Raw genomic sequence first — 12,379 nt, forward strand, 5'->3', positions numbered from 1 at the left:
TAGTCACAACACAAATCTTTGTAGACACAATAGGTGAAATGATAGATGTAGTGGAAATCATAGCCGCAGAAGAGGAGGTTGAAGTAGAAATAGTAGTCATTGGTGAGGAGATAGCAGAACTCTTACTCACGGTTTTCTGTGAGGAATCGTTGGTGGCTGAGGCTCCAGAGACAGAATGTTGAGATCTCTGTGAAGAGCCTGAAGTGGAGTGGGAGGTTTTCGCATGTTTTCTCCCCTCACTCGTCTTATCCTCTTGAGACCTTGCCCTCTTGCTAGGAGGTAGAAGCTCCATCATCATCCTCCATGGAAGAGGATTTAAGCCACAAAAGGACGCTATCCCTTAAGGTCTTAGAAGGGAAGGTGCGGCAGATCTTACAATTTTTTGCCTCATGTTTGGGATACAGGCAATAAATGCAGTCCTTATGCTGGTCATCCATATGGACCCTCTTCTTATCGCAGGTTCTGCAAGGTCTAAACAATGCCTTTTTGTCATACATCCTGGAAGCTCTGAAGAAAAAACTGAGTCAAGACTCAGGGAGACTCCCTTCCACACGACGTGCGGTGAAAATCTGAGGAGAACTGGCTCTGCAGAGAGGGTTCTAGAGGGTGCTGTAAGCTGATTGGTTGGAGCAAAGACTTTGGCCTTTTTAGCATAATGAGGTAGATAGGCTACTATAATCTAGGCCTCAGGCCTTTTCTAGGGCCTACTACTACAAGGTGCTTTTAACACTGCTTTTTTATTTACCGTGGGACACCGCCTCGGCGACGGGGAATGATTCAGGCATGTGAATCTATGAAAGATACCCCAATACTGGATAAGAGGCACTTTTCTCGCAAATAGCGTTAAAATATTTGTTTCCAGCATACTTCAGAATTATAAAATATTAAGCTTCATATGTGCTTTCCTAATTTGGATATATTCTGAAATGTTTGCACAGTTCATTTACACACATTTAAATTTTGTTGTGAGTTTGAAAAAAGCCTGTCCTCTCACACCCCCAGATTTTCAGATACATCCTTTCACTATGAATTCTGGGAAAGAAAAGTAAACACCAAGCTCCCTCAGAAGACAGAGCCTGACGTTGGACCTAAGTCTTAGAATGCACAGCAAATGTAGCAAGATAAGAACACAATTTAAATGCCAGTTTACAGAAAAGCGGACACTCATGGACGCTTTAGTGGGAGAATACAAGGAGGGCTCGTAAACAGGCTGCGCTCTACAGGATGGACTAACTCAAGCTGGACAGCCATAAATAAATAAAAGCAGCAAATAAAAATTCAGCAATTGTGACTTCTAAACCACAAAGCCAATGATGATCAATGGATGGAATGCATTCCCAGGGAAGCTTTCCAAATGTCACAAAGAAGTCTTTAGCAAACCAGACAGGGCTTCGACCTAAAAAGTCTTGAGAACCCAACCAGCCATATGCCCGTCCCGACTGACCCAACTGTCCAGTCAGTAGTGGGGAATGACGCCCACACAGCAGCCTGACAGATGTCTAGGACAGGCACTCCGTGTGTTAACGGAATAGTGGCTGCTTATGCTCTGGTAGAATGAGGCTGCAGGCCATGAGGAGGCTGCTTCTTAGCCAATGTGTAGACGACTTAATCAGAGCACATTCAAATGGGGGATGGTCCAGTGTTGCACTGCCTTGCATTTTTTGCTCCAGCAAACCCAAGGAAGACTAGATTGTCCAACCAATGTTGTTTGATGCGATTGATGTAAAAGGAGAGAGCTCAATAGCAGTCCAAACGATGGAGCCTCTCTTGCCCCTAGGAAAGAGGACGTGGAGCGAATAATGTTGGCAACGCAATGTTTTGGCAAACATGGAATAGGGTCACCACCTTCAGCAGGAAGGAGGCCAGGGCCTTTGTCTGGGCAGAAGCTTGTGTAGGGTGGGTTGAACTGAAATAGCTTGAAGCTCATGCAGCCTCCTGGGTGACATAATTGCCACTAGAAAGGCTGTCTTAAGTGTCAGGAGCCTCACATGGCAGCTGCGCATGGACTCAAAAGGCGAAACACAAGTTAAAGTTCCACTTGGCCATAATAAAGGGTTAGGTGGGAACAGATGCTGTAAGCCCTTAAGAAAACGTGCCACCAAGGGTGACCAAAGCAGAGAGGGGTGATCTGGCACCGTAAACATACTGAAATGACGAACCTGTATCGTCGAGCAAATCCCAGAGCAAGGCCTTCCAGGCTAGGGAAAATACAAATGGCACCTTTGGCAGGAAAGTAGCAAGTGGGTCAATTCGTTGTGAGGAGCACCAAACCACAAACGTTCCCCAACGGCAGGCATAAACTGTCTTTTTTGATGTTCACCTGGCTCCCAGAATTACCTCACCATTTTTGGAACTAAGATTAAAGACACTTAATGGTCGCTGCTGACTCTCTAACCTCAATGTGCTCAGTTGGTCCTGATCTTGAGAACTCAGGGCAGGAGTGGAATTGGCAGAAAGGCGTAGTATAGGAGACCAGAGGACGACGCAGGGTCTTCTTGTGTTTCGCTAGGAGCTTCATGGCTCGCTCCCAGATTGCATTCGAATGCATCAATCTACAGTTGATGCAGGCCCTGGAGTAGTAGGCACCAAATGCCCTACAGACCTCTACATTGTGTGCTCTTCTCTTAGAGTGAAGAGCAAGAGCATCCTACTACCTCCCTTCTTCTGGTTTACAGTGCTAAACTGTCTTAACAGGTTTCATTATAAAAGGAGAAAAGAAGCATGTAATACAAAGCATTTCGTAAAGTATTTGGTGCAGGAGACATAAAAAATGCACACAGCCTCATCAAAACACACATGTCCCAGAAACACTATCTTATTAAACAACTCACACTAAATATATGCCAAATAAAATATATGCTAATAGCATCTGAAATACTGCTGCTGCTTTAGAATGAGCATAAGTGCTCGTTGCTAACCTTAGCAGGTGGCGGGCAATTGTGGCTCGGTCAACTGTGACTTTGGATGATGGCAGCATCACTGGGTCAACCATCAGTGCACTCATTATTGGATCCAGGAACTCATCTGGTGCATCAGCATATGTTTCTTCGTCTTGATGCTGTCGGTCTGCAAAAGACTGAAGTGGACAGCCTGTTCAAGTTCCTTTCAAATGATATCATAATCTAGCTCCATGTCAAACACGGACAATCGACATTGATGACTTGCATCTTATTAGAACCATAGCAATCAATATTCTGAGATACCTCCTGGTCAGTAAGAACTCAAGCCATGTTACAACAATTGACCAGAGGTACTACAAAGCCCTTTTAGAATTATTAGAGTAAAATAATGGGGCACACCCCACCTGTCAGCCACTAATAAGAAACAATATACATGTGTGTTATAGTCACAGTGTAGACTGAACACATGTCCCGTTAGAATCAGTACAGAGAGATCCTGCTACTCATGCAACCTGTTTGAATCGCAAACAGCAGTTAGTTGTGGTGACAGAATGTCTTGCAGTGGATCTATTGTAAGCCTTACAAGAAAGCTTCTCAGTTTTGCAGTAAAAATTGAGACAAGGGGCTGCAGGCTGAAGGGACTGCACAACCCACTGACTACTCAGACGCCCTCAAAGGAATCATGTTGTGTTTTAAGTGAACTGCAACAAGTTCATGGCTGAAGTACTTGAATTAATCCTACCCACTGGCAATCACTCGGGCTACATTCCAGTTCATCCTTTTTTACCCAACAAGGACTCTCTAAACAAAGGCGGTGAGGCCCTCTCCAGAAGGGACCACAAGCAACCCCAGACTGGTTTCAAACTACTTGTCTCTTAGCCCTGAGGAATAGCTTGAGTCCTATGGGACAATGAACACAGACCCAAGCCTGGGCATACCAGTCACACTTAGGAAATCTACTGCAACAACAACAAAATGATAGATGAAATGCTTGAATTAATTATAGTCAGCAGCTATCAATTGGATCGCATTCCAGTCCATCGTGTTTCACCAACCAGACAAACAAAGGCCCACCTTTTGCAAATCAGTCCTAACCCTGCTCCTTATGGAAACAGTGTCACAAACTGCCAGGCGAGGCCCCCTCCAAAAGGGGTCACAAGCAATGCTAGATCGGTTTCAACCTACTTGGGTATTATTAGTAAGGTACAACTGGAGTCCTATTCCCATCTGGAGTGGGCCTGAACTGGCAGTTCAGGCTGAACTGTTCCTATGGGAGTAGGACCAAGAAGGATTTATATAAGACGGGTCTGTGCCTACAAAGTAACAGTGGGAGAAAAAGGATAAGTCTAGAATGTGATCTAGAGCGAATACCAGTGGCTGAGATTAATTCAAGCATTTCTTGAGTCATTATGTTGCTTTTGCAGTAGAGTGAGGGACGTTTGCCAAAGCTTCAGAACCATGTACGGAAGGAGTGTGAGAGGTGAGAAAGCACAGGCAAATATCCCTAACTAGTTCATCCAGGGTGCATTGCAAATGGACTGCGGTGTACGAACACGGAGGCGAAGCGTAGGCATTTTTTGGCGACTGCAAAAAGTTCTAAGTCGGGAACCCCCAAAGACGGAAGTACAGGAGTAGGACTTGTGGGTGGCGTTGCCACTAGTGAACTTGTTGCCGCATTCTGCTGAGCAAGCCTGCAAAGTCATTACCCACTCCGAAAATGTAATCCACTACTAGGTGTATGTTGTTGTGGTGCCAGACCAGTGCCCAAAGATAAATTGTATGCTCCAGTACTTTCCAATGCTGAGAATACGTGCCCACTTTTTCTGGAGATAAAACATGGTCGTCATGTTGCATGTCCTGGTGAGGACTGCCTTGCATTGGACCCGGAAGAAAAATGCCTTCAGTGATAGCTTAATGGCCAGCGACTAGGAGAAATTAATGTGGAAGTCCTATTGAGGAGAGGATTAAAGATTAATGGGGTAACCCAGTATCTCACAGAACCTGGGGGACTAGAACAGTATATAGTTGGTTCTGTCGAGCAAGGCAGAATGGTTTTTAAACATTTTCTTTGTCCAGACCACTAGGAAAACCAATTAATGGTGTATAGTCAACATTGAACACTTGCCTGAGGGAATCAACACTGTAGTCTATAGGTTCAGGATCATATGGGGTCTTGTAGGGATCAATAGGGTATGAGGGAACACTTCCCTCCCCTGCAATAAGAAGAGTTAGAAGAACCCTCCAAGGAAGAGAGTGGAGGATGTGGAGCGAGAGGTAATGGGTCAAGACTAATTTGAATATGGTTGGGTCCAAACTGAGGTGGTGTATACTTTAGTGTGTCGCCTTAAGTGGGACGGCTATGCGCAGATGTGGGTTATATGCACACTATAACTTGAACCACGCTATACCTGGCTGATGCGCTCCAACTAGGGCCAAACGAGCCATGGGTTGCTCCATTTTGGGTTTATGGTGGTCCGGGCCTGGTAGCTCAAACTGGACTTTTCTCATTGGAGCAGGGTCAAGTCTGATTTGCATTTGGCTGGGTCTAAACTGAAGTGGCTTGGTGTGCAAAATAACAGTGATTTGGCCAGAGTAATTGACTAGTGACCGAGATTAATTCAAACACTCCATCCATCACTTTAAAAAAAATATACTCTAGTGTTTCACAATTCAATTCTCTTCGCTGTGTGTATATGGCACCCACATGGCTGCAGAGTGTATATTCTAATAGATTCACAGCTTGCACACAATGTGTTGAGCAGATAGCCACAATCTTCCACAACATGCACTTGCAGGTCGGGTTTCAATATTAGGATGAGGTGATATTTCACCTGAAACAAATGACAAGTCTCAGACTTCAAATGTTGCCTCTAGAATATCACACTCTAGCAGGGCAAGATTCTGCAAAGATTTAACACCGTGCCTTCTCTTGGACAAACGCTGCATAGCAATCCATTGGTTGTCAAACAAGGGCCCAACAGTACTGAAATGGGGTAAAGACACGGACTGGCCGACAGTGAAAAAGCAAAGCCTGAAAACCACTGGAACCAATGAGTGAGCCGAGGATGGTTAGGATGAGTGGGCAGATATGATCCGTAGGCTGGCTGATTATATTGAAGAGTATGAGTGAGATGTACCAAAAGAGAAGCCCTGATCGATAGTACCGTTAGATTGGCTGCAAAGCAGTGTGTGGACGTCCACCCCACCCACTTTTCCCTGGCACAATACTATGAGGACCGCAATTTGCAGAAGCGATTGACCTAATGCTACTTTATTTTGTGGAATAAGGAAACGGAGTATACAATGCAAGTAAGAAAGGTACTAGGGGCATTGAGTGTATTGCCACTATCTACATGGGTAATTATATATAGTCAGATGAAAGTATCGAAAAGCGGAACGTATAAACAAAACAGTACCAACATAGATAACTACTCGCTCGCACAAAGTTATTTTTCCCTTGCTTTCGCAAATTCCTTCAGGAGAAATCAAGGAGTTACAGAATTATAATAGTAATAATTGACTAATCAATCCCAGCAGTCAGCAAAATGACAGTTAAATATGGATAAAAGACGCCAAAAGAATCGAATTGCTGGACTCTTCCTTTTTCGAACAAAAAACACCATTACCCAACAAGGATAAAAATAAACAAGACAACCAGAAAACGGATACAAGGAGTAAACTCAAATTATGGGAAAGACCAAGTAAGAAAGAGATAAACAAATGGTGGGAACTATTTACTTAAAAAAAATATCTTGAAGTAAAGAGAGTCCCCCGAGGTCTGAGACTTTCATTAATGCCGAGCCAACAGGATGCAACAGATGAATTGCTAAAAGAATGGGGAGATCATATTTTAGATTCATCGCTCTGCTTGATTACAATCTTAGTAAAACATCTTGAAATAGCATTGGTTAAAATCAAGGAGGAACTATCAGAATTGGAAAAAGAATTAGCAGCCATAGAAATGAATCCAGAAATGCTAAAATTAAAAGAAGACCTTGAAAAATATGTAGACAAACATGAGGAGATTGTAAGGAATCGGAAACAATCCAAATTTAAACGTGACAGATGATTACGCATATGGAAGGATCTTCACATATGCGAGGAAATTCGACATTTTTAAAAATCAAGGAGGAAAGGGCTCGGGATATCAAGCGCAACAAGCGCAACCTCTATGACATCTACAGGTACGAGTGAAGATGGTTCAGAAAATGAAGACCAAACAAAAGATTTTTTAGGCGACATGAGGCTGGTCCTCAAACAAAGATTTTGGGAACAAAATCAACCGCAAGCATCAAGAGGAAGAGGACGCAAGTGGGTATCCAAATCAGGTGCGGCACCAAGAAACCAACAAGAAGCCAAAGGAGGTAATGGGCCCCAAAAAATAGGAACGGAAACCAGATCCATGCGCCAGAAGAATCAGAAGTAAATTGGTCCGATATAAACCCCAATGAAGAAGAACTGGGAGTTATAAATCTGTCAGCAAGAATCATAAATGAAAATGAAACGTCCCTTTTGAAAAAGGGCATCAATTTCTGTCCATCAGAATCCATGAACATGGCTCAAACCCGGATCGATCTATATAAATATATAAGAAAGATCAAATTAAAAAAAAAATCTTTGAGGAAAATGAACAAATGGCGAATTTCACAAGATTAAAGAAGAAAAAAAGACTGGAAGGATCAGAGGAAGAGCGAGGCCTAACAACTGTAGATTTACCAGCATTAGTCACTCTAACTAATTTGGCTGTAACAAATGACGATTAAATCATCTCGGAATCAGGGGTGTGTCCACAAAAAGGAGCAGGGTTAAGTGGTATGAAAACACCGTCAAGATTCTATCCACAATTGCCACAAGGCAATAAAATTGATATTTTTCAGGAAGCAATTATTCGAGACATCTACAAAATTAAAGGAATGAAATACCATGACAATTTAAAAACAGAAGAAAGAACAGCATTAATGGATTTAACAGATGACAAAACAATAACAATAAAAATGTCCGACAAAGGTGGCAATATTGTTATTTTAAATACAAAAGATTATGTGGCCGAAGCTTATTCACAACTTGGTGATAAAAAGTATTATAGAAAATTGGAAAAAATCCAACAGAGCTCTTCAAAGAAAAGCTGGATAAAAAACTCAAGATGTGGACTGACCAAAATCCGATAGACCCAGATGAAAGTACATTTTTGACAATGGATCACCCAGTGATGGCTACTATATATTTTTTGCCTAAAGTGCATAAGAATCCCCTTAAACCACCAGGGAGGCCTATCGTATCTTCCAAGGGGTCACTTATGGAACCAGTAGCCAATTATATTGATTTTTTTCTAATGCCATTTGTGATGAATTTGAGTTCCTACTTACGGGACACAACTGATCTCTTGAAACATCTAGAGGAACTGCCATGGCAGCCAAATTACATGCTCATCACCATGGACATGGTATCATTGTATACTAATATTGAGAATAACATCGGATTAAATGCTTGTGCTTACTTTTTAAAGGAAAGAGACATTCAATTCAACAGACATAATCAAATGTTAATTGACATGGTGGAAATGTGCTTAACCCAAAATACCTTTCTGTTTGGGGAGGAAATTTTTCAACAAACCAAGAGATGTGGGATGGGTTTCTCATTCAGCCCGGCATATGCATGCCTCACCATGGGGTGGTGGGAACAACAAATCGCATGGCACCAGGACAATGATATCTATGTAAACAAAATAGCAAAATGGGTCAGATATATCGACGATCTACTAATTGTATGGGAAGGATCTAGCCAAGAATTCGAGGCCTATTTTCAAATCCTAAACTCATCAAGTACCAACATAAGATTCACTTATAACATCAGTAAAAACAAAGCAATTTTTCTTGATACAGAAATATATATTCGAAATGACCAAGTTGAAACCACACTACACAGAAAGGAAACCGCGACAAATTCAACGTTACATGCTAGCAGTTTTCACAAACCTTCTGTAAATGAAAATATTCCTTATGGTGAATTTTTAAGACTAAGACGGATTTGTTCAGAGGAAAGCGAATGGAAAAAGACTACCCATGCAATGGCACTGAGATTCAAAAACCGGGGCTATAACAAGAAAGTTATTGAAAAAGGTTGGAAGAGGGCAAATGATAAAGAAAGGAAGGTTGCCCTAACAACTAAACGTGAAGCCACAAAAACTATGAATAAGAATAAATCAGAGGAAAGAAAAGTAAGACTGATTCTGGATTATATGAGAGAATCCAAGCAAATCGTGGGTATTAAGAAAAAATTAGAAATTACTTCAATTGGATCCAACAACAAGCAGAATAATGGGCAAACACCCACAAGTAACCTTCAGACAGGCCAAAAACCTGAAAGATAGACTAGTACATAGTCATCATCAGGATCATACCAAGAAAAAGAAAGGAATGCAATGGATGAAAACAAAAGGGTTTATCAAATGCCAGCACTGTAAGGTGTGCCAGATAGCAGTAAACAAAAAGGAAGTACTGATGCTAAATAACAAAAAATGGAAAATCAAGGAACTAATCACATGTTTAAGTACTCAAGTGGTATATGTGATAGAATGTCCATGTCTTCTCAAATACATCGGAAGTACCAAGAATGAACTAAAAAAGAGAATTCTAGAGCATGTAAGAGGGACAGTAAATAAGGACAGAAGTAATGCTGTCGCGAAACACATGGAGACCACTCACAACGGGGATTGGACATTGTTAAAATGTTATGCCTTAGAAACAATCATCCCACATGAAAGGGGTGGAGATAGAGAAAGAACTTTGAGATGCAGAGAATCACATAAAATACTCAATTTCAGGACAATGACCCCGATGGGTCTGAACCAAAGTGAGGAACTGTATGTACATTTGTAAATATGATGTGGATTAATGAAGTATGGTTGTTTGAGTGAATCGGAAAGGATAGAGGGATAGCAAAAATATGAAAAAATGTGCAAGACACAAAAAAAGGGGATGGAAATGTATTTAATACATATACTTCATGATAAAACAATAGAGGAAATAACCGGTATAAAATATAAGTTTCTCTTTTGGTGTAGAAATCAATGGGACATCCATAAACCAATATATATAATGAATTATGATTACTATAATTGATGATAGGATCCGTAGGAACCGTGATTAATCCTCACTATATCTAGCCCACTAGAGGGCATGAAATGGTCTAAAATAATTCCAATAAATTAGGTATAATACCTTCTTTGTCAAATAATATAGAATGAAATTTCCATAAAAATAGAGTATCTCAGTGTACATTGAAACATATACGAATACTCACTGGAGGGCTAACACGTTCTATTTATAAATTTGTAAAAATACAATACGGATATATCTATCGAATTTTATAAAATATCGGAATTTGACAGTTTATCGGCCTTTTTAAGAAACATGGATGTCACCTAAGTATATTCAAATGTAGATCACAGTGTGAATATAAAACACTACACATGAAATAAAATAAAAAATAGAGATTAATTTGTGACTAAAATATGCCAGATTTGTCAACAGAGATTGTTAGTCAAATGATGCGTAAAAAACTACATTTCCCAAGTGACTTCCGGTATTGTGAAATAGGAAGTGATGCATTGAGAATAGAATATTTGGCAGGGCCTCCATAGAAATAGGAGGGACTCAGAAGTATCATAGCATTAACCGTGAGCAAGATACATGTTTGTAGCGAAACGCGTCGGATTTATTTGCTGATATGCTGGAAACAATTGCGAATTAAACTTTGGGAAAAGAAAGAACTTTGTGAGTGCCTACTCAATGCTTCTATCGAGGAGGTGTGTGAAATTTATATATGTACACACATATACATATACACCTCACAACTCCATTCCACAGCGCAAATGAAGGGCCTGCACACATCAAGGTACTCGGTTAAAGTTTATTACACCAAGAGTTTCACAGGACGCGTTTCGGCTTGCGTGCCTTTCTCGACTGGTCAAAGTACATCAACAAAAACAAACCAAACATTATATCCGGTGCTCGATAAGCATTTCCAGGTCAGTCCCTATAGACATAGTACAAAGGCTCACAACATAATATACCTGTGCCATAAACGAAAAAAGACCAAGTTCATTTCATTTCGATACCCCATTCATAAATTTAAACGAAATATGACAATCTAAATAAACAATGGAGCTGATAGAAATCCGCTTATTCTCTTTCTCAATCGCAGTCAAATTAATCATTACGTGTACTCTCAAAATCAACACTTTACATGATTCGTCATTAAATCCTATTATTTACAAGGCCAAAATTCATAGACCAACTGAGGCTAAAGGAATTAATATAATTAAGCCCTGGATGATAAATGCATTCGTTTGCTAGGCACCCTTGGGGGATAATGGACCACCCCAACCAACACAATTGAGCCCTGAATGGGCAATCGTGATCAATATATACATCTATTTCAAATCACAAATAAAACTATAAATTCCCAAAACAATTTTCTCAAAATGAAGATTAGGAGAAGGCTCTTGCCCTACGGGAATTTGAGGCAGAGATTAGCATTATCAATTCATAACAGTCCTACTGCATTGTGAATCGAGGTAAACAACCCGCAATTCAACCCTGATGGCTTGCTAGTTCTTCTCCTGTATATATATATATATATATATATATATATATATATATATATATATATATATAGTTATGATTGGCTACCATAGGAAATCCGCAACATTCTATTGGGAATAACTCTGGCGCCGGTTGAGGAACTTGTGTGTAATTTTCCAAAAATGTGGCCAGCTCCGCTCCTTCCCTGGAAGTTTTGGGGGGGATTCGTGAAGTGGGGGCTGAGAAAAAAGGGGGGTCCCAAAACGTGTTTTCCCCATGTTAATTTCTATAGGGCGGTCTGACAAGTCTACAGCCCGGACCGCTGATTGGAATTACGCCAAACTTGGCAAAATTGTAGGGACTGGTACGCAGGTGTGCCTTTGCTATATTTGGTTGAAATTGCTCCAATGTTTTTTTTGAAAATTAACTTCAAAAACACATATATATCTATAGGCTCGCTCCGAGCGCTCACCGGTGCGGGTACCAGGGAGCGCACCCGGCGCGCTACGGGAGTGCGCGAGCGGAAAGCTGATTGGCTGTCGGGTGTCTGTCAACATTCTAAACAGTCCGGAGAGTCCGCCATCTTGTGTCTCGGTAGAATCGAGACACAAGAGGTGAAAAAGAAAGGGGGAAATAATTAAAAGGGGGCAGAGTAGACACCCCCTGACCCCCTAGGTTTTCTGAGGGGGGCCTAGAAGGACCCTGAAGGGCAAAAAACCCTTTTTTTTTTTTTTTAAATCACGGGGTAAGCGCTGGGTGCCTTCCCGGGTACGCTCTCCGGTTCGCGCACCCTGAGCGCACCACGGGGAAAAACAGTGTAAAAAAATAGAGTAAAATACATAAAGTAGAGTGTTTAGAGGAAAGTGATGCATTGCTGGAGTGTGTCACAAAAAT

At 41.2% G+C, this 12,379-nt stretch overlaps 1 protein-coding gene across 1 annotated transcript in view; it reads right to left on the reverse strand.

Moving 5' to 3' along the window:
* The window catches only part of UBE4A (ubiquitination factor E4A), a 284,893-nt gene that overhangs the window by 62,291 nt on the left and 210,223 nt on the right, over nt 1–12,379 (reverse strand). The window contains exon 19 of the mRNA XM_086956992.1: nt 2,919–3,076. Within this exon, the coding sequence (XP_086813118.1) occupies nt 2,919–3,076 (158 nt within the window). The remainder of the gene's footprint in view (nt 1–2,918; nt 3,077–12,379) is intronic.

Source organism: Lissotriton vulgaris, chromosome 2_1 (genome assembly GCF_964263255.1).
Source record: "Lissotriton vulgaris chromosome 2_1, aLisVul1.2, whole genome shotgun sequence".
Taxonomy (NCBI): domain Eukaryota; kingdom Metazoa; phylum Chordata; class Amphibia; order Caudata; family Salamandridae; genus Lissotriton; species Lissotriton vulgaris.